At 49.4% G+C, this 22,752-nt stretch overlaps 1 protein-coding gene across 1 annotated transcript in view; it reads left to right on the top strand.

Annotated features, from left to right (window-relative positions):
• The window catches only part of samd13 (sterile alpha motif domain containing 13), a 44,516-nt gene that overhangs the window by 2,914 nt on the left and 18,850 nt on the right, over positions 1-22,752 (top strand). The window contains 6 exon segments of the mRNA XM_078408128.1: positions 1,549-1,715; positions 1,717-1,761; positions 1,763-2,056; positions 2,058-2,105; positions 8,161-8,293; positions 21,734-21,828. Coding sequence (XP_078264254.1) covers positions 1,551-1,715; positions 1,717-1,761; positions 1,763-2,056; positions 2,058-2,105; positions 8,161-8,293; positions 21,734-21,828 — 780 coding nt within the window. The 5' untranslated portion in view covers positions 1,549-1,550.

Raw genomic sequence — 22,752 nt, 5'->3', positions numbered from 1 at the left:
GTGCGTGTGTGTTTTGTACGTGTGAGCACACACACACACACACACACAGTCCGCATCCGCCCGTTGATTTCCCCGCACCTTCTGCGGGGATTATTCTTTGTCCAAGTTTCCGTGCGAGGGCCACGGATGTGGGTGGGTGGGTGGGTGGGGGGGGGGGGGTTTGCTGTGCGGGGGTGGGTGGGGGGGGGTTTGGCTGTGCGGGGGGTGGGGGCAGTAGTTGCCGGTGGGGTGGGGGGTTTGCGGGGGGGGGGGGTGCGGTGGGAGTTGCGCTCGCCCGCACACTTCTCTGGCGGAATTCTTTGCGGAATTCTCTGCCGGGCGCCGACCGTGTGTTTGCGCCGTGTGTTGGGGTGTGTTTGGGGCGGGAGGGGGGGGGGGGACAGGGTCTGTGTTTGGGGCGGGGGGGACACGCTATGTGTTTGGGGCGGGGGGGGGGTGGACGGGCAGGGCGGGGGGACACGCAGGGCGTACAACCGGCCTTCCGGATTTTCTTTATATATATAAATATATATTTTGCAAAGACAGTTATTTTGGAGAGGGAGAAGAGAGGAGGGAGGGAGGGGAGAGAGGAGAGAGGAGGAGGAGGGAGAGGGGAGGGGAGGAGGAGAGGGAAGGGGAGGGGGAGGGGAGAGGGGAGGGGGAGGGAGGAAGGGGAGGGTGGAGGGAGAGGGGATGAGAGGGAGGGAAACGCACAACCGCCGGGCAGATCTACAACCCGTGCAACCGTTTCCCGAGCGGAAAATTGCAATTTGTAAATGGGTGCGGTGCGTGTGTTTTTGTGTGTTGAAAGTTGGGTTGGGGGTAATCCTCTCTCTTCTCTTTTCTCTCTATTTCTCTCCCTCTCTTTTCTCCTCACTGTCTCTCTCTCTTTTCCTCTCCCACTCTCTCTTTTTCTCTCTTTCTCTCTCTTTTCTCTCAATTCAATTCATTTTTTTCTCTCTCTCTCTCGCTTTCTGTCTTTCTCTCTCCCACTCCTCTCTCCCTCTCCTCTCTCTCTTTCTCTCTCCTCTCTCTTTTTCCCCCTCCCTCTCTTTTCTCTCTCTCTCCCCATCTCTCTCTCTCTCTCTCTCTCAATTCAATTTCAATTCAATCCAAAAAAAATTCTCTCTCTTTCTGTCTCCCACTCTTTTCTCTCTCTCTCTCTCTCTCTTTTTTCCCCCACTCTTTTCTCTCTCTCTCTCTCTCTCTCTTTTTTCTCCTATGTCTCTTTTCTCTCTCTCCCACTCTTCTTTTATCTCTCTCTCTCTCTCTCTCTCTCTACTCTCTCTCTCTTTCTCTCTCTCTCTCTCCTCTCTCTCTCTCTCTCTCTCTCTCTCTCTCTCTCTCTCTCTCTCTCTTTTCTCTCTCAATTCAATTTTTAATTCAATTCATTTTTTTGTCTCTCTCTCTCTCTCCCACCCCTCTCCCCCTCTCTCTCTCTCCCCCCCCCCCCCCCTCTCTCTCTCTGCCTCTTTTCTCCTCCCTCTGGGCACTCTCTCTCTCCCCCTCTCTCTCTCTCTCTCTCCCCCCTCTCTCTCTCTCTCTCTCTCTCTCTCTCTCTCTGTGCAGGAATGGAGATGAAGTACACAGAGTGGATCTTGGAGACCATCGACTCCCTGCGTTCCCGCAAAGCTCGGCCCGACGTGGACCGTATCTGCAGGATGATCGAGCGGCGCCACGGGCTCCCACCGGCCGACACCGAGCAGCAGCTGAACGAGCTGGTCCGCGCCGAGCTGGGTGGTCAAAGTGGCGTACAAGGGCTCCAACAGCTACCGCAACGCATGCCAAGTGGTACAAGAGCCGGGCGAGGAAGGGGCCGGAGAGCGGGGCAGGAGGAGGAGGGGGGGGGTCACTGGAGGCTGTGCCCCAACCCTCAACCCCAGCCCCACTCCCCCCAGCCCCACTCCCCCCAGCCCCACTCCCCCCCAGCCCCAACCAGCAGCACCAGCCCAGCCGCAGGACCATCGCCGCCAGGAAGGTCGGCAGCGCCCGTCTGCACATCGCCCTGAAACGGGAGCTGAGCCGCGGGCGCCCCGTCCCCGTCCCCGTCCCCCTCTCCGCCCCGCACAGCAACGACAGGGGGCACGGCAACAGCAGCGACTCTCCGGGCTCTGCCCAGCTACAAGGTCGGTGCATCTCTCTCCCTCCCTCCCCCCCTCCCCTTTTTATCCCCCCTCCCCTCTCTATTTTCTCCTCTCTCTCCCTCCCTCCCTCTTTTCCCCATCCCTCCCTCCCTCTCTTTCCCCCTCCTTCCCCCCCTCCCTCTCTTTCTTTCCCCCCTCCCTCTCTTTCTTTCCCCCCCTCCCTCTTTCTTTCCCCCCCCTCCCTCTCTTTCTTCCCCCCCTCCCTCTTTCCCCCGCCTCCCCCTCTCTTTCCCCCCTTCCCCCTCCCTCCCTTCCCCCTCCCTCCCTTCCCCCCTTCCCCCCTCCCTCCCTTCCCCCCTTCCCCCTCCCTCCCTTCCCCCCCTTCCCCTCCCCTCCCTTCCCCCCCTTCCCCCTCCCTCCCCCCCCTTTCCCCTCCCCCTTCCTCCCCCCCTTCCCCTTCCTCCCCTTCCCCCTCCCCTTTCTTTTTATTCCCTCCCTCTTTTATCCCCCCTCCAACTATTTTCTCCCTCTCTCTCCCCCCTCTCCCTCTCTTTACATCTCCCCTCCTCTCTCTCTGTCTTTATTTCCCAGTCTGCATTCTCCTGGATGCATCTATTCCAACAGCCGAAGGCTGCATTACTCTCTCCCCTCTCCCCTCCCTCCCTTTGCATTGCAATTTGTGACCTGTGCCCCCTGACGCCGAGACGATGGGAAGGGGGGGGAGAGAGACAGATTGCAAAGACATCCTGCGCTCCTGGGGGGTTTTGCTGGTTGCATTAAATCTCAAAGGTGTACAACCTCCTCGCATGGAAGAAGGACGCACACAGGAGCGGCGCTTGCACGCAACCTGCCCGTGTCCTGCTGATGCTGCTGCCTTTTTGCAAAGAGGGTGGTGTGTGTGTGTTTGCTCTGCTCCTGGACCCACGTTTCTTGCAACCATCCTTCTGCAAACGCAGATTTTAAAATGCACAATGCACGTCAAACTTTTTGTGTTTGAGGGCCGGGGTGGGTTGCATCAACTTAAATGCAATCGCATTGAGAGTCTGCAAACCATGTCCTTGTTGTGGAAGCACCAGCTTCCATGCACAGAGTATCCCCGAGTTACTCCCCCTCCATTCTAACTGAGTGCCATGACTCTACCTGCAGCCCGGAGACTACAAGTCCCACAAGCTCTCGGGTTTGTCCACATCCTTGAGATTCAAACATGCATTGAATTGCAACATGGTTTATTTGTTTATTTTGGTGTTTTTTGTTATTGCATGTGGCAAAGCAAAACAAGGCGAAGGTTTTGCAGATTTTATTGCGATTTCAACGGCAATTCTTGCTGCAATTCAGCTGTTTTTTGTTTTGTGTTTGCAACGGGTGGTGTCATTCCCGGGGAACGGTTGCAATGGGCCCGGGGGCGCGCGGGGCAGGCTGGGGGTTGTAGTCCCCTGCACGCCTGCGCCCGTTGTCCGGGGCGGGCGTTGGACTACAACTCCCAGGCTGCTGCTGCTGCGGCGCTGCAGGCTGCAGGCGTGAGGAGCGATGATCAGTGGCAGGGGTAAGGTAGGCATTAGGTGCTGATAAATAAGGGGCATCTTTGCAAAGGGTGGTAGCTACACCTTCTGAGCTATTCCCATGCAGACTCCCCAGCAGCAAAAAAAAAAGCCTGGCCGTGTTTTCGTTAGTTGCAATTATAGGTTCAAAGTTAATTTAAATCTGTGCTTTAAAAATAAATAAATAAATAAATAAATAGATAGCAGCAGTTGAGAATATGTTTATGCAATGCATCAAATCCTGGCATCCTTGGCATGCATAATATTGTACACCATTAAACACAAGGCATATGAGCTGGAATCTACTGTGTTGTGTTCAGCTACATTTTGTGTTGTGTTTGTGTGCTGACAACATCAGCTGCTGTAAGTCTTAATTTATTTTTTTCTCTCCCTTCATCTTCTCTAACTGCTAATTTTGGCGCTATTTTCTTTTATTGTTGATGCACAGTGATTGTATTGTAACCACTGCAGAATGCTGCATTGCCTTTTTGCCTGCATGATGCTCTGGTTGAACCTACATTGGAATAAGTCAGTATTTTTTTATTGAAGATAGACACAAAATGTCTGAGTCTCAAGAAGGGTCTTGATCCGAAACGTCACCCATTCCTTCTCTCCAGAGGTGCTGCCTGGCCCGCTGAGTTACTCCAGCATTTTGTGTCGATCTTTGGTGTAAACCAGCATCTGCACTTCCTTCCTACACAAGTGCACGGCGGTGCAGCGGTAGACTTGTTGCCTCACAGCGGTAGACTTGTTGCCTCACAGCGGCTGAGACCCGGGGTCGATCCTGACTATGGGCGCTGGCTGTACGGAGTTTGCACGTTCTCCCTGTGACCTGCGTGGGTTTTCTGCCGGATATCCGTTTTCCTCCCGCACTCCAAAGACATACAGGGGGTTGTAGGCTAATTGGCTTGGTACATTTGTAAATTGGATAGTGTAAGTCAAGTCAAGTCAAGTCAATTTTATTTGTATAGCACATTTAAAAAACAACCCATGTTGACCAAAGTGCTGCACATCTGATTAGGAAAAAAAAAAAAGAGGCAACATACAGTGGTGTGCCGGGATTGCTGGTCTGTGGAGATTCGGTGGGCTGAAGGGCCTGTTTGCGCGTTGTATCTCTAAAGTCTAAAATACACTATTTTGCATTGCGCAGACTGAGGTTTCGAGTGAGGGTGAGCTTGCATTATTTCCGATGTGGAAGAAACCCTTTTTTTGGTGAAGTTGCAATAATTGTTGGGGGAGTTGGAATGGAGAGACTTGTTGTAATGGTTGAGAGACTGACTCACCCGGTGTGATGTGTGGGGCAAAGCAGTAGTGAGAAATAAGTTGTGTATAATTTTAACCTTCCACGGCGTGGGAGTTAGCAGACCTCCCTTTACATGTTGAGATGATTTCTTATTCACAACATCTTCCTATTTTTTTTTCTGCTGTTTATTTTTGGAAGAGTTCAGAGTTTGCCGGTGCATCATAGCAGAGTTTAGTTTAATTTAGTTCAGCGAAACAGCATGGAAACAGGGCCTTCGGCCCATCGAGTCTGCGCCGACCAAAGATCACCTGTTCACGTTGGGTCTATGCATCCCAATTTTACGGAGCCCAATTAACTGTTCATAAGTTCTAGGAGCAGAATTGAACTGTTCGGCCCATTAAGTCTACTCTACCATTCAATCGTGGTTGATCTATCTTTCCCTCTCAACCCCATTCTCCTGCATTCTCCCCATAACCCCCTGACTGAACCTTCAGTCTGAAAAAGGGTCCCGACCTGAAACCTCACCCCTATCCATGTTCTCCAGAGATGCTGCCCGACCCGCTGAGTTACTCCAGCACTTTGTAGTCTTTTTATATATTAGCCAGCATCTGCAGTTCCTTATACCCTCAACCTACAAATCCGCACGTCTTTGAGATGTGGGAGGAAACTGGAGCACCTGGAGGAAACCCACGCAGTCATAGGGAGAACGTGCAAACTCTGCACAGACTGCACCCGAGGTCAGGATCGAACCAGGGCCTCTGGTGGTGTGAGGCAGCGGCTCTACCCGCTGCACCACCATGCCGGCCTTTGTATCCACCTTCCTTGTGTTACCTTGTGCACCAGTTATAAATCGCTATGCTTCACCTCTGGGTTAGGTTTGCAGTACAGAGTGTAACTAAGGCAGTGTTGCCTTGCCCGAGGTACCTATTTTCAAAAGTGATTTATTTTTTAAACCGAGTTTTCACCTACGATTTTGGGCGTGTTTTAAGAACGGGAGATTTGGGATTTTGGTTTAATATTGACATGTTCTCTCTGTGAGTGCATTTGTGTTTTCTCCGGATGTTCCGGTTTCCTCCCACATCCCAAAGATGTGCGGGTTTGTTGGTTAATTCAGTTTCAGTTTAGTTCATTGTCACGTGTACTGAGGTACAGTGAAAAGCTTTTGTTGCATGCTAACCAGTCAGCGGAAAGACAATACGTGATTACAATCGAGCCGTTCAGTGTGTAGATACATGGTAAGTGATAAGGGAATAACGTTGAGATTGGCCTCTTGTAAATTGCCCTTTGTGGGTAGTGGGATAACTAGTGTGAGTGGGTGATCAGTGTTGGCGTGGACTTGGTGGGCCGAATGGCTTGTTTCCATGCCGTATCTCTAAAAGCTCCTCTGGCAGCTCATTTGATGTTGTATAGGGCCCTGGTAACACCACATCTGGAGTATTGTGTACAGTTTTGGTCTCCTAATTTGAGGAAGGACATCCTTGTAACTGAGGCAGTGCAGCGTAGGTTCACTAGATTGATCCCTGGGAATGCGGGACTGACATATGAGGAAAGATTGAAAAGACTAGGCTTGTATTCACTGGAGTTTAGAAGGATGAGAGGGGATCTTATAGAAACATAAAATTATAAAAGGACTGGACAAGCTAGATGCAGGAAAAATGTTCCCAATGCTGGGCGAGTCCAGAACCAGGGGCCACAGTCTTAGAATAAAGGGGAGCCCATTTAAAACTGAGGTGAGAAAAAACTTTTTCAGCCAGAGAGTTGTGAATTTGTGGGATTCTCAGCCACAGCGGGCAGTGGAGGCCAAATTACTGGATGGATTTAAGAGAGAGTTAGATAGAGCTCCAGGGGCTAGTGGAATCAAGGGATATGGGGAGAAGGCAGGCACAGGTTACTGATTGTAGATGGTCAGCCATGATTACAATGCATGGCGGTGCTGGCTCGAAGGGCCGAATGGCCTCCTCCTGCACCTATTTTCTATGTTTCTATGAACCGTGTTCTCCAGATTCTCACTGCCCATCGGAATGGGTAAATGCAACACCATAACACCGCTCTCAACGTTATCAAGACCAACAACTGATTGGGAACTCCCAAGAAGGAAAATCTGAGAGACCATGTACCTGCCTTAGCTTTAGGGTAATTAATTTCACGTGTGCTGAGGTACAGTGAAAAGCTTTATTTTGCATGGTATCCAAACGGATCAGATAATACTATACATAAATAAAATCATGGGAAACTCAAGTATAACAGCCAGAGCAGAGGGGAAGATACAGAGTGCAGGATATAGTTTTCAGCATTGTAGCACATCATTTCCAGAGACAAAGTCCAATGTCTGCAATGGGGTAGAGGTGAATCAGAAAGAACCCTGGCTTGTGGAAGGACCGTTCAGAAGCCTGATAACAAAGAGGAAGAAGCTGTCCCTGAGTCTGGTGGTGCGCGCTTTCAAGCTTCCGTACCTTCTGCCGGACGGGAGCGGGGGAGAAGAAGGAATGACAAGTCTTTGATGATGTTGGCAGCTTTCCCGAGGCTGTGTGAAGTGTAGATGGAGTCAATGGTGGGGAGTGCGGTCTGTGTGATGCACTGGGCTACATCCACAACTCCCTGCAGTTCTTTACGATCGTGGGCAGAGTTGTCCCCAAACCAAGCTGTCATGCAACCTGACACTATGCTTTTGGCTATGATGCAGCAAGAAAGAACTTCATTGTTCTGTTGACGGCACATATGACAATTAAATCCTCTTGACCCTTGGTTGGCACTAAACGAGAGTGCCTCTGGTCTTTGACTTGCACCATGTACTGTTATGTTCATAAGGTCATAAGTGATAGGAGCAGAATTAGGCAATCGGGCCCATCAAGTCTACGCCGCCATTCAGTCACGGCTGATCTATCTCTCCCTCCTAACCCCATTCTCCTGCCTTCTCCCCATAACCCCTGACACCCGTACTAGTCAAGAATTTATCTATCTCTGCCTTAAAAATATCCACTGACTTGCCTCCACGGCCTTCTGTGGCAAAGAATTCCACAGATTCACCACCCTCTGACTAAAGAAATTCCTCCTCGTCTCCTTCGTAAAGGAACGTCCTTTAATTCTGAGGCTGTGCCCTCTGGTCCTAGACTCTCCCACTAGTGGAAACATCCTCTCCACATCCATTCTATCCAGGCTGCTCACTGTTCGGTGAGTTTCAATGAGGTTCCCCCTCGTCCTTCTAAACTCCAGCGAGTACAGGCCCAGTGCCGACTAACGCTCATCACATGTTAACCCACTCATTCCTGGGATCGTTCTCGCGGCACTGATGCATGTTTGTGGTTCTCGTTGTCAGAGCTATACCAGGATTCGCAAGGAGCGCGTGTTCGAGGCCGACACCAGCGTAATTAACCCCTCGACAACCGCCCACGCCCCAGATGAGTGTATGGAACCAGAACTGACAGAGGTTGAGCAACGCACCAATCTAGGTGAGTCTTGTAGCATTCACAGCATTATAGTTTAGCTTATTGTTACAGTGAATACAGACACAAAATGCTGGAGTAGGATCTCAGCGGGAAAGGCAGTATCTCTGGAGAGAAAAAATGCAGAAAGTAATAATTCCCATTCCTTCTCTCCAGAGATGCTGCCTGTCCCGCTGAGATCCTCCAGCACTTTGTGTCTGTCTTCAGTGTAAACAAGCATCTGCAGTTCTTTCCTAACACATATATATATATACAGTGAATACAGAATCTGCATAACTCGTTATCACCCAGCCCACAGCCAACAATGGACCTTTGTGGGCACCACCTTTCCTTGATCGTTGTTGCTCTTTGCAGGTCTTTCACTCATTTGTTCTAGATTTCTCTCCATATCACCATCACCATCTATATCTCTCATCTCCCTTTCCCCGTACACCCAGTCTAGAGAGGGTCTGGACCCGAAACGTAACCTATTCCTTTTCTCTAAAGATGCTGTCTGACCCGCTGAATTACTCCAGCATTTTGTGCCTGTCTGCGGTTTAAACCAGCATCTGCAGTTCCTTCCTGCACCTAGAGTGAAAAGCTTTTATCTAGTCAATGAGAAGACTGTACATGATTACAATCAAGGTGTTCCCCGGAACAGACACAGGATAAAGGGTGTATCATCAAGAACCCTTCTATGCATAGAATAGTTCAGCACAGGAATAGGCCCTTTAGCCCACAACATCTGTGCCAAACATGATACCAACACCAACTCATATCTGCCTGCATGTGATCCATATCCCTCTGTTGCCTGCATATCCATGTGCCGATCTACCACTATGGTATCTGCCTCCACCACCAGCACCTGGCAGCGTGTTCCAGCCACCCATTGTGTAAAAAATCAACTGCTGCACACATTTCCTTTAATCTTCGCCCCTCTCTTGAAACTATACCTTCTCATTGAGTCATAAAGCAAGGAAACAGGCCATTCGGCCCAACTCATCCGTGCTGACCAAGATGCTCTTGGCTTTGATATTTCCTAATGTATATATTCCTACAATAATTGTGTGTGTGTTTGTATATATGTGTATTTGTGTGCATGTATATATATTATATAAACAATAGACAATAGGTGCAGGTGTAGGCCATTCGGCCCTTTGAGCCAGCATCACCATTCAATGTGATCATGGCTGATCATTCTCAATCAGTTCCCCGTTCCTGCCTTCTCCCCATACCCCCTGACTCCGCTATCCTTAAGAGCTCTATCTAGCTCTCTTGAATGCATTCAGAGAATTGGCCTCCACTGCCTTCTGAGGCAGTGAATATATAAAGGGATTATATATATAATTATGTTATATATTTATATATAATTTTATATATAGATATAATATACCCATGTAGATATAATTATATATATAATTTTATATAGATTTTATATTATACATGTGTGTATATACAAGTATATATCCCATTTAGTTCTTTTTACAGCTTCTACAGCTAAAAATGTATTTTTGTTACTGCAAGCTAAAAATACTAAAATGTAGTGTGAAGAAGGGTCCCAACCCGAAACGTCACCCATTCCTTCTCTCCCGAGATGCTGCCTGACCTGCTGAGTTACTCCAGCATTTTGTGAATAATATATCAATAGTCAATAGTCGTTTATTTGTTACATACACATAAATGTGTAGTAAAATGAAACATTACCCGCAGTTGAACAATAAGATCAATAAGATTAATCAATAAAAATGCAATAAAACATACAATCACAACTAACACCAAACAAAAAGAAACATCCATCACAGTGAGTCTCCTCCAGTCCCTCCTCACTGTGATGGAAGGCCAGAATGTCTTTTTCTCTTCCCCTGCCGTCTTGTCCAGCGGTCAGGCTGTTGAAGTTGCCACGTCGGGGCGGTCGGGGCTCCCGACATTGAAGCCCCCGCTGGGCGGTGAAAAATCCCGCGGCCTATTTCAGGCCGCGCCGGACGGTGAAAGGTCCGCGGCCTATTCCAGGCCGCGCCGGACGGTGAAAGGTCCGCGGCGGGCCGACCCAAGCCCCGCGATTCGGGGCGGGCGAACACGCTGCCTCTGCCGCTGCCGGAGCTCCCGATGTCGGCCCCCATCCAGGGGCCTGCGGGCTTCCGACGTCCAGGCGGCCCGCGCCGGAGCCTCCGGAGACGAATCGCAGCCGCTCCCGCAGCATCCGCAGGCAGCCAGCGCCGCAGGTGGTGAGTCCGGGCCGTGGGCTCTGCGAACCAGAGCCCCAGGTGGTCCCAGGTGCATGGCCGGTGGTAGGCCGCAGCGGGAACGGAGACACGACACAGAAACAAAGGTCGCGTCTCCGTTCTGGAGAGAGAATGTTACAGTTCCCGTTCCCTCCCACCCCCCCCCCCCCCCCAAAACATAACATACAAACACTACACCATGTTAAAACTAGAATTCAGACAAAAACAACAAAAAACACAAAAGACAGACGGACTGCAGGCAAGCCGCAGCTGCGACGGCAGCGCTGGCTCCTCCTCATGTCCTATCCATGTACCTGTCCAACTGTTTCTTAAACGATGAGATAGTCCCAGCCTGAACTACCTCCTCTGGCAGCTCGTTCCATACACCCACCACCCTCTGTGTGAAAAAGTTACCCCTCGGATTCCTATTAAATCTTTTCCCCTTCACCTTGAACCTGGTTCTCTGGTCCTCGATTCCCTTACTCTGGGTAAAAGACTCTGTGCATCTTGTTCTTCTGCACGTGCTGATCTTGAGGGTAGAAGGCATGATTGGACTCTGCTGGAATTAAACCACACAGAACCCACACTTTCATTTCCATCAGCAGAGGTTTCACCACCTTTTTAAAACAATTAAAAAAAAAAAGCTTTTCATGTAAGTCTGTCAGGGTTTTTTAATAGAGGCAGATGTAGAGACAGGGAATATAGAAGTCTGAAGAAGGGACTCGACCCGAAACGTCACCCATTCCTTCTATCAAGTCAAGTCAAGTCAAGTCAAGTCAAATTTATTTGTCACATACACATACTCGATGTGCAGTGAAATGAAAGTGGCAATGCCTGCGGGTTGTGCACAAAAAGAATTACAGTTACAGCATATAAATAAAGTTAATAAGTTACTAAACATAGCACAAAAAGTGTCGACAAAAATTTAGTCTCTGGGGTTATCAAAGTTGACAGTCCTGATGGCCTGTGGGAAGAAGCTCCGTCTCATCCTCTCCGTTTTCACAGCGTGACAGCGGAGGCGTTTGCCTGACCGTAGCATCTGGAACAGTCCGTTACTGGGGTGGCAGGGGTCCCTCATGATCTTGCTTGCTCTGGATCTGCACCTCCTGATGTATAGGTCCTGCAGGGGGATGAGTGTAGTTCCCATGGTGCGTTCTGCCGAACGCACTACTCTCTGCAGGGCCATCCTGTCCTGGGCAGAGCTGTTCCCAAACCAGACTGTAATGTTGCCGGACAGGATGCTCTCTACAGCCCCAGAGTAGAAGCAATGAAGGATCTTCAGCGACACTCTGAATTTCCTCAGTTGTCTAAGGTGGTAAAGGCGCTGCTTAGCCTTACCCACCAGTGCGGCAATGTGCGTTGCCCACGTCAGATCCTCTGCGATGCGGACTCCCAAGTATTTGAAACTGCTCACCCTATCCACAATAGACCCATTTATCTCCAGTGGCGTGTACGTCCTTGGATGTTTAGCCCTTCTGAAGTCCACAATCAGCTCCTTTGTTTTAGTGACATTCAAGAGGAGGCTATTGTCCTGACACCAGAGTGCCAGATCAGCCACCTCCTCCCGGTAGGCCTTCTCATCGTTGTTGGAGATCCTGCCCACCACCACAGTGTCATCAGCAAACTTGATGATGGAGTTTGAGCTGAACCTGGCCCTACAGTCATGTGTGTACAGGGAGTACAGTAGGGGGCTAAGGACGCAGCCCTGGGGGGATCCTATGTTCAGGGTGAGGGAGCTAGATGTGTGTTCCCCCATCCTGACTACTTGGGGCCTGGCAGTGAGAAAGTCCAGGACCCAGGCACACAGAGAGATACTTCCTGTACCGCTGAGTTACTCCAGCATTTTGTGTCTATCTTTGGTTTAAACCAGCATCTGCAGTTCCTTTATACACATGGAAGTTGGGAGATCATGTTGCAGTTGGATAAGATGTCGGTGAGGCTGCATTTAGTGTATAGTGTTCAGTTCTGGGCACCCTGTTATCGGAAAGATGTTGTCAAGCTGGAAAGGGTACAGAGACGATTTTTGAGGATGTTGCCAGGACTAGAGGGTGTGAGCTGAAGGCAGAGGTTGAGAAACATAGAAAATAGGTGCAGGAGGAGGCCATTTGGCCCTTCGAGCCAGCACCGCCATTCATTGTGATCATGGCTGATCATTCCACAATCAGAAACCCGCGCCTGCCTTCACTCCATATCCCTTGATTCCGCTAGCCCCTAGAGCTCTATCTAAAGGGCCTGTCCCAGTTAGGCGTTTTTTAAGGCGACTGCCGGTGACTGTCAAAGTCGTAGCAGATCGCCGAAAAACCTTCGATCTTTTTTAACCTTACGACAATGCCAAGGACAAGCTACGACAATGCCCAGGACAAGCTACGACAACTTACCACCTAGGCGAAGGCAAGCTGCCGACAACCGGCGACCCAGTCGATGTCCACCTACGACAGTGACTACGACAAGCTACGACAACCGAAGTCAACCTACTTCCACCCTCGACAAGCTACGACCCTGTCAGGTCACAACTGATGACAACGGTAGCTATTTCACGTAATTTTGTCGCAAAAATGGGTTTGTGTAGGATCTCCAATCATTCAACATCATAACAACACAATACAATACAATATATCTTTATTGTCATTGTACAGGGGTACAACGAGATTGGGAATGCGCCTCCCATACGATGCAATAAATTAATTAATTTAAACAACAACAACCCAACGAAACAAATTGTAACAGTTTTAAGACAGAATAAAGTGCAAGTAGATCTGTGCCGGTTCACTGTGCGATGTGACCATCCGGCTCAGCAGGACCGGTTCATAGCAGCTATGGCCCTGGGGATGAAGCTGTTCCTGAGTCTGGAGGTGCGGGCGTAGAAGGTCTTGTATTGTCTGCCCGATGGAAGTAGTTCGAACAGACTGTTGCAGGGGTGTGAAGAGTCTTTGTGGATGCTGGTGGCTTTTCTGAGGCATCGTGTGTTGTAGATGCCCTCCAAGGCTGGTAGCTGTGTGTCCGATAGTCCTCTGAGCTCTATGGACTACCCGCTGAAGAGCTTTCCTCTCTGCCTCCGTGCAGCTGAGGTACCACACAGGGATGCCATGCGTTAGGATGCTCTCTATGGTGCAGCGGTAGAATGTCGTCAGCAGCTGTTGGGGTAGACCAGACTTCTTCAGTGTTCTCAGGTAGAACAGTCGTTGCTGTGCCTTCTTGACCAGCGCAGCAGTGTTATTGGACCATGTTGGGTCCTCCGAAATGTGAGTGCCCAGAAACTGCCAGGAAGCAACATATGATTGGCATTGCTCTTACATCAAATGCAAGCCCTGCAGCTTGCAGCGGCCCTCATGCTTAAAATTCTGCAAGACAGAAGGACAAGAAGAATGGGGAGGAAGAAGCCCAACAAGAGGTGTGTGTGGTTGAAGCCCTTGTCCCTGAGAGAGAGACCCAATGCAGTGCAATGCTTGTGTTTGTGTTGGTTTTATTGGTCAAAATAAATGATAAATTAAAACATTTGAAAGAGAGATGCCGTGAGATACTACTCTGAAATGCAATAACTTCAAACATCAATCTTTGGTCAAAATGTCCAAAATTTACTTTATTAAAACAAGCAAAATTCTTATAAAAGGTGGATCAGCACCGGCGACAACCTACGACAGCGCCCACGACAGCGCACACGACAGCGCCCACGACAGCGCCCACGACAGCGCCCACGACAGTGCCCACGACAGGAGACGACAAGCTGCGATCATTGGCGCCAAGCCAGCTGTCCACCGAAAAATTTCCAACAGAGAGAAATTTCCACGATGACCCGAGAACTGCTACGACTGATTGGAGTCGAGTCACGACACTGCCCGAGACACCCAGGCGACCGTGTGGCAACAGCCTAGTCACCGGCAGTTGCCTTAAAAATCGCTGAACTGGTACAGGCCCTTAACTCTCTTTTAAATTCATCCAGTGAATTGGCCTCCACTGCCTTCTGTGTCAGAGAATTCCACAAATCCACAGCTCTGGGTGAAGACGTTTTTTCACATCTCAGTTTTAAATGGCCTCCCCTTTATTCTTAGTAGGCTGGGACTCTGTTCCTTGGAGCGCAGGAGGATGAGGGGAGATCTTATAGAGGTGTACCAAATCATGAGAGGAATAGATCGGGTAGACGCCCAGAGTCTCTTGCCCAGAATTGAGGACCGGAGGACATAGTTTCAAGGTGAAGGGGGAAAAGATTTAATTGGAATCTGAGGGGTCACTTTTTCACACAAAAAGTGTGAGGGATAAGGGCCAAACACAGGCAGGTGGGACCAGTGTAGCTGGGACATGTTGGCCGTGGCAAGTTGAGCAGAAAGACCTGCTTTCACACTTTTGCACTCTATGACTATGATTATAACTGCAGGTGCTGGAATCTTGCATTAAACACAGAGTGCTGGAACTCAGTGGGTCAGGCAGCATCTCTGGAGAACATGATGGGTGATGTTTCGTGTTGGCACAGGACATGAGCAAAAACATTGACCATCCATGTTCTCCAGAGATGCTCCACTCAGTTTGGTTTATTGTCACATGCACCGAGGTACAGCGAAAAGCTTTTGTTACGTGCTAACCATCCCGCCAGACCTGCCGAGTTACTCCAGCACTTTGTGAATGGTAGTCATAGAGTGGTACAGTGTGGAAACAGGCCCTTCGGCCCAACTCGCCCACACCGGCTGACAATGTCCCAGCTACCCTAGTCCCACCTGCCTGCACTTGGTCCATATCCCTCCAAAACCTGCCCTATCCATGTACCTGTCCAGCTGTTTCTTAAACAACGGGTTAGTCCCAGCCTCAACTACCTCCTCTGGCAGCTCGTTCCAAACACCCACCACCCTCGGTGTGATTAAGTTACCCCTCGGATTCCTATTAAATCTTTTCCCTCTGGTCCTTGATTCCCCTACTCTGGGTAAAAGACTCTGTGCATCTACCCGATCTATTCCTCTCTTGATTTTGTGCACAATTTATATCTTTGATATAAACCAGCGTCTGCAGTTCTTTGTTCCTACATCTTATTTTTCAGGTTTATTATTGTCACGTGTCCTGAGGCATAGTGATGAGCTTCGTATTGCATGCTCCCTAAACAGTTCAGATGTACCGTACATAAATACATTCAAGACAAACTCCAGTACATTGGATAGAGCAAAGGGGAAGATACAGAGTGCAGAATATAGTTCTCAGCATTGTAGTGCATCAGTTCCACAGACAAAGTCCAATGTCCGCAATGGGGTGAATGGGACAGTACCCTGGAAGGGCCGTTCAGAAGCCTGGTAACAGAGGGGCAGAAGCTGTTCCTGAGTCTGGTTCTGTGCGCTTTCAAGCTTCTGTACCTTCTGCCGGATGGGAGTGGGATGGGACAAGTCTTTGATGGTGTTACCTTTCCTTACACAGTGGGTGGTGGGTGCCTGGAACGCACTGCCTGAGGGTGGTGGTGGAGGCAGAAATGATAGTAGGGTTTAAGAGACTGTTGGATTGGCACATGGATGTACAGGGATTGGAGGGATATGGATTATGTGGAAGGAGATAAGAGTGGGTCTTGACATCATGATCGGCACAGGGGGGGCGAAGGACAATTGTGGGCTGAAGGGCCTGTTCCTGTGCTGTACTGTTCTATGTTCTGTGTAAATATTTCCTCAACCCCCTCTTATGCTTGTTTCTACCTGTTAGCTTGAGAGTGGGTGCTTCTTTAGTTACTGAGGCCTCTGCTGGAGGAAACTTCCTTCCTGTTCACCCAATCTAGGCCTCTCGCAATGCGGAGCACCTCACCAAACTCTCTCAAAGGTTCATAGAAACATAGAAACAAAGTAAATAGGTGGAGGAGGAGGCCATTTGGCCCTTCGAGCCAGCACCGCCATTCATTGTGATCATGGCTGACCATCCACAATCAGTAACCCGTGCCTGCTTTCTCCCCATATCCCTTGATTCCGCTAGCCCCTAGAGCTCTATCTAACTCTCTTTTAAATTCATCCAGTGAATTGGCCTCCACTGCCCTCTGTGGCAGAGAATTCCACAGATTCACAACTCTCTGGGTGAAAAATAATTTTTCTCACCTCACTTTTAAATGGCCTTTATTCTTGGACTGTTGCCCCTGGTTCTGGACTCCCCCAACATTGGGAACATGTTTCCTGCATCTAGCTTGCCCAATCCTTACAATGCTACTGTACTGTCATGTGGTGAAATGCTTCTTGCATCGCTCACACGTGCACGAGTCGCCGTATATTGGCGCCATTTACAAAACGTCCAAAGTCGTGGGTCCGTGCGCTGGATATACTGGAGCGGCTCCCGATCCAGGCGAGCTCCAGGCTGCTGCAGGGCCTCCTCTGTCACCCTCGACTGGCTCGGCCCACCGACCCACGGCCCTCTCCTCGCTCGCTCGCCACCCGCCCGACCCCCTCCCTCTGCGTCCTGGGGGAAACGCCTCCTGCAGCCGACCTTGAAGGCGCTGGAGGCAATAACCCACAGCACCGTGGCGCAGCGGTAGAGTTGCTGCCTCGCAGCGAATGCAGCGCCGGAGACCCGGGTTCCATCCGGACTACGGGTGCTGTCTGTACGGAGTTTGTACGTTCTCCCCGTGACCTGCGTGGGTTTTCTCCGAGATCTTCAGTTTCCTCCCACACTCCAAAGACGTGCAGGTACGTAGGTTAATTGGCTTGGTAAATGTAAAAATTGTCCCTAGTGGGTGTAGGATAGTGTTAATGTGCGGGGATCACAAAATGCTGGAGTAACTCAGCAGGTCAGGCAGCATCTCTGGAGAGTAGGAATAGGTGACGTTTTGGGTCGAGGCCCTTCCTCAGACTGATGAGGAATGATAATGTGCGGGGATCGCTGGTCGGCGCGGACCCGGTGGGCCGAAGAGCCTGTTTCTGCGCTGTATCTCTAAAACTAAAACCCGATCCCTCTCTTCCTTGCTCTCAATCTCCTTTGTTCCGAAGAATCTTTTCTCCTTCACCTGACCTTGACCTCAGACCGACAGATTAATAATCTTGTCTTTATAACAATGAGAAATTGCTGTGAAGCCCCCAGCCTTCAACTGCTGTGTTTAAAACAGTCGGTGAATTAAGTTGATAAATAATTCCACCCTAGATTGCACTCAAGCACTCAAGAAAATAGGAGCAAGAATTGCGGACGCAGCCCAGACCATCTCACACACCTACCTCCCTTCCATTGACTCCATCTACACCTCACGCTGCCTTGGCAAGGCCAGCAGCACAATCAAGGACCAGTCGCACCCCGGCCACTCCCTCTTCTCCCCTCTCCCATCGGGCAAAAGGTACAGAAGTGTGAAAACGCACACCTCCAGATTCAGGGACAGTTTCTTCCCAGCTGTTATCAGGCAACTGAACCATCCTACCACAACCAGAGAGCAGTGCTGAACTACTATCTACCTCATTGGAGACCCTCGGACTATGATCGGACTTTTACCTTGCACTAAACATTATTCACTGATGTGTACACTGTAAATGGCTCGATTGTAATCTTGTATCGCCTTTCTGCTGACCGGGCCGCACGCAGCAAAAACTCAACTGAAACTGAGCTTTAGCACACTTGGCCTCGAAATTCTCTCCTGTCAGTCGTAAAACATAGAACAGTACAGCACAAGAATAGCCCTGTCAGCCCACATTGTCTGGACTGAACATGATGCCAACACCAACTCATCCTCCAGCACACGATCCATATCCCTGTATTCCCTGTATATCCATGTGCCTCTCCAAAGTCTCTTAAATGCCCTGATTGTATCGGCCTCCACTACCACCCCTGGCAGCGCGTTCCAGGCCCCCACCACCCCTGGCAGCGCGTTCCAGGCCCCCACCACCCCTGGCAGCGCGTTCCAGGCCCCCACCACCCATTTGTGTTTTTAAAAAAAAATTGCCCCACACATCTCTTCTAAACTTTGCCCCTCTTTAAAGGTAGACCCTCTAGTATTTGATATACACCGATCAGCCAAAACATTATGACCACTGAGACACAGGTTTGATCCAGACAATGGGTCCTGTCTGTATGGAGTTTGTACGTTCTCCCTTTGACTGCATGGGTGCCCTGGTTTCCTCTCACACTCCAAAGACATGCAAGTTTGTAGGTTAATTGGCGTCGGTAAAAATGATAAATTGCCCCCTTATGTAGGATAGTGCTAGTGGACGGGGTGATCGCTGGTCGGTGCGGAGTTGATGGGCCGAAGGGCCCGTTTCCATGCTGTATCTCTATAGTCTAAAGTAAAGAGATGAATTTGAGTGTAGGGGGGGAGGGAGGGGGGGAGGGGGGGGAGGGGAGGACGATGTTGAGGTGAGAAAAACTCAACCGTTGTGTCTCCTGGATTCCACATTATTACAGAAAGCGAGGCTTAACACCATTGAAAATGTACACCGATCAGCCAAAACATTATGATCACTGACAGGCGAAGTGAATAACATTGATTATCTTGTTACAATGGCACCTGTCAAGGGGTGGGATATATTAGGCAGCAAGTGAACAGTCAGTTCTTGAAGTTGATGTGTTGGATGCAAGGGAAATGGGCAGGAGTAAAAGGATGAGTCCAAGTAGTAAAAGGATAAGTCCAAGTCAGCATGGATTTATGGAGGGGAAATCATGCTTGACTAATCTTCCGGAATTTTTTGAGGACGTGACAAGTAAAATGGATGAAGGGGAGTCAGTGGATGTAGTGTATCTAGACTTTCAGAAAGCCTTTGATAAGGTCCCACACGGGAGATTGGTGACTAAAATTAGAGCATATGGTATTGGGGGTAGGGTGTTGACATGGATAGAGAATTGGTTGGCAGACAGGTAGCAAAGAGCAGGAGTAAACGGGTCCTTTTCAGAATGGTAGGTAGTGGCGAGTGGAGTGCCGCAAGGCTCGGTGTTGGGGCCGCAACTGTTTACCATATATATTAATGATTTGGAAGAGGGAATTAGAAGCAACACTAGCAAGTTTGCGGATGACACAAAGCTGGGTGGCAGTGTAAACTGTGAAGAGCATGTTAGGAGGTTGCAGGGTGACCTGGACAGGTTGGGTGAGTGGGCAGATGCGTGGCAGATGCAGTATAATATAGATAAATGTGAGGTAATCCACTTTGGCGGCAGAAACAAGGAGGCAGATTGTTATCTCAATGGAGTTAGGTTAGGAAGGGGGAGGTGCAGCGAGACCTGGGTGTCCTTGTACACCAGCCACTGAAAGTTGGCGTGCAGGTACAGCAGGCAGTGAAGAAAGCTAATGGCATGTTGGCCTTCATAGCCAGAGGATTTCAGTATAGGAATAAAGAGGTTCTTCTGCAGTTGTATAGGGCCCTGGTAAGACCACATCTGGAGTATTGTGTCCAGTTTTGGTCTCCTAATTTGAGGAAGGACATCCTTGTAATTGAGGCAGTGCAGCGTAGGTTCACAAGATTGATCCCTGGGATGGCGGGACTGACATATGAGGAAAGATTGAAAAGACTAGGCTTGTATTCACAGGAGTTTAGAAGGATGAGAGGGGATCTTATAGACGTCACCCATTCCTTCTCTCCTGAGATGCTGCCTGACTTGCTGAGTTACTCCAGCATTTTGTGAATAAAAACCTTCGATTTGTACCAGCATCTGCAGTTATCTTCTTATAAAATTATAAAAGGACTGGACAAGCTAGATGCAGGAAAAATGTTCCCAATGTTGGGCGAGTCCAGAACCAGGGGCCACAGTCTTAGAATAAAGGGGAGGCCATTTAAAACTGAGGTGAGATAAAACTTTTTCACCCAGAGAGTTATGAATTTGTGGAATTCCCTGCCACAGAACGCAGTGGAGGCCAAATCACTGGATGGATATAAGAGAGAGTTATATAGAGATCTAGGGGCTAGTGGAATCAAGGGATATGGGGAGAAGGCAGGCACGGGTTACTGATTTGGACGATCAGCCATGATCACAATGAATGGCGGTGTTAGCTCGAATGGCCTCCTCCTGCACCTATTTTCTATGTTTCGATAAGAGTAAAGACCGGAGCGACTTTGACAAGGGCCAAATTGTTATGGCCAGACGACTGGGTCAGAGCATCTCTGAAACGGCAAGGCTTGTGGGGTGCTCCAGGTCAGCAGTGGTGAGTACCGACCAACAGTGGTCAATAGACAATAGGTGCAGGAGGAAGGCCATTCGGCCCTTCGAGCCAGCACCACCATTCAATGGGATCAGGGCTGATCATCCACAATCAGTACCCCGTTCCTGCCTTCTCCCCATACCCCCTGACTCCGCTATCATTAAGAGCTCTATCTAGCTCTCTCTTGAAAGCATCCAGAGAATTGGCCCCCACTGCCTTCTGAGGCAGAGAATTCCACAGATTTACAACTCTCTGAGTGAAAAAGCTTTTCCTCATCTCGGTTCTAAATGGCCTACCCCTTATTCTTAAACTGTGGCCCCTGGTTCTGGACTCCCCCAACATTGGGAACATCTTTCCTGCCTCTAATGTGTGCAATCCCTTAATAATATTATGTTTCAATAAGATCCCCTCTCATCCTTCTAAATTCCAGTGTACACAAGCCCAGTCGCTCCAGTCTTTCAACATACGACAGTCCCGCCATTCTGGGAATTAACCTGGTGAACCTACGCTGCACGCCCTCAATAGCAGAGAATTTCACAAATTCACAACTCTCTGGGTGAAAAAGTTTTTTTCTCACCTCATTTTTAAATGGCCTCCCTTTTATTCTTAGACTGTGTGGCCCCTAGTTCTGGACTCCCCCAACATTGGGAACATTTTTCCTGCATCTGGCTTGTCCAATCCTTTTATAATTTTAAACGTTTCTATGAGATCCCTACTCATCCTTCTAAATTCCAGTGAATACAAGCCAAGTCTTTGCAATCTTTCCTCATGTGACGGTCCCGCCATCCCGGGGATTGATCTGGTGAACCTACGCTGCACTGCCTCAATAGCAAGGATGTCCTTCTTCAAATCAGGAGACCAAAACTGTACACAATAATCCAGATGTGGCCTCACTAGGGCCCTGCACAACTGCAGTGGAGATGGAGTGAGCAGAAATTTAAGAAGATAACTGCAGATGCTGGTACAAATCGAAGGTATTTATTCACAAAATGCTGGAGTAACTCAGCAGGTCAGGCAGCATCTCGGGAGAGAAGGAATGGGTGACGTTTTGGGTCGAGACCCTTCTTCAGAGTGAGCAGAAAGGTGTGGACTGTAAGTTTGGAGATGGACGGTGGAGACGTGCACAACTCTTGGGGTTAAATGTAGACTTTGTTATTAAATCTCCAAACGTTTAATGTCTCCCCCCAGATGTGGAGCAAGATGCCTCTGAGATGGAGTCGGTCGGCCATTCCTCCGTGGACAGCATTCCTAAGGTTCCAGATTCTACCCACCCTTCAGAATCGGTAAGGGTGTTACTGAGAGGGTGAATGCTCCTATCACAGTCATGGAGTCATACAGTGATACAGTGTGGAAACAGGCCCTTCGTCCCAACTCGCCCACACCGGCCAACAATGTCCCAGCTACACTAGTCCCACCTGCCTGCGCTTGGTCCATATCCCTCCAAACCTGGCCTATCCATGTACCTGTCCAACTGTTTCTTAAACGATGGGATAGTCTCATCCTCAACTACCTCCTCTGGCAGCTTGTTCCGTACACCCACCACCCTCTGTGTGGAAAAAATTACCCCTCGGATTCTTATTAAATCTTTTCCCCTTCACCGTGAACCTATGTCCACTGGTCAGGTCAATGGTACCACCTTGACACCTGACCTAACCTAGGCGGTAGAGTTGCCGCCTCACAGCGCCAGAGACCCGGGTTCTATCCTGACCACGGGCACTGTCTGCACGGAGTTTGCACGTTCTCCATGGGTTTTCTCCGGGTGCTCCGGTTTCCTCCCACTTTCGAAGGACGTGCAGATTTGTGGGTTAATTGGCTTCAGTAAAATTTGTAAATTGTCCCTTGCATGTGATAGTGAGCAAGGATCATTGGTAGGCGCGGACTCGGTGGGCCGAAGGGCCTGTTTCCTGCACTGTATCTCTAAACTAAACAAAAACATTGCTGGTGGTGGTAAGAGGTGATACTTCAGTGGTGTTCATGAGCCTTTTGGTTAGGCACATGGATATACATCGAGTGAAGTGGGTCACTTGCAGGCAGATGGTAGTTGGTATAAAGTGGTGTTTAAGAAAGTGCTTAAGATTTACGAGGTTGTTGCCAGGACTAGAGGGTGTGAGCTGTAGGGAGAGGTTGAGTAGGCTGGGACTCTATTCCTTGGAGCGCAGGAGGATGAGGGGTGATTTTATAGAGGTGTATAAAATCATGAGAGGAAT

The sequence above is a fragment of the Rhinoraja longicauda genome, chromosome 11 (assembly GCF_053455715.1).
Source record: "Rhinoraja longicauda isolate Sanriku21f chromosome 11, sRhiLon1.1, whole genome shotgun sequence".
Classification (NCBI taxonomy): Eukaryota; Metazoa; Chordata; class Chondrichthyes; order Rajiformes; family Arhynchobatidae; genus Rhinoraja; species Rhinoraja longicauda.
The sequence above is the reverse complement of the archived record's forward strand: the minus strand, read 5'-3'. Positions and strand labels throughout refer to the sequence as shown.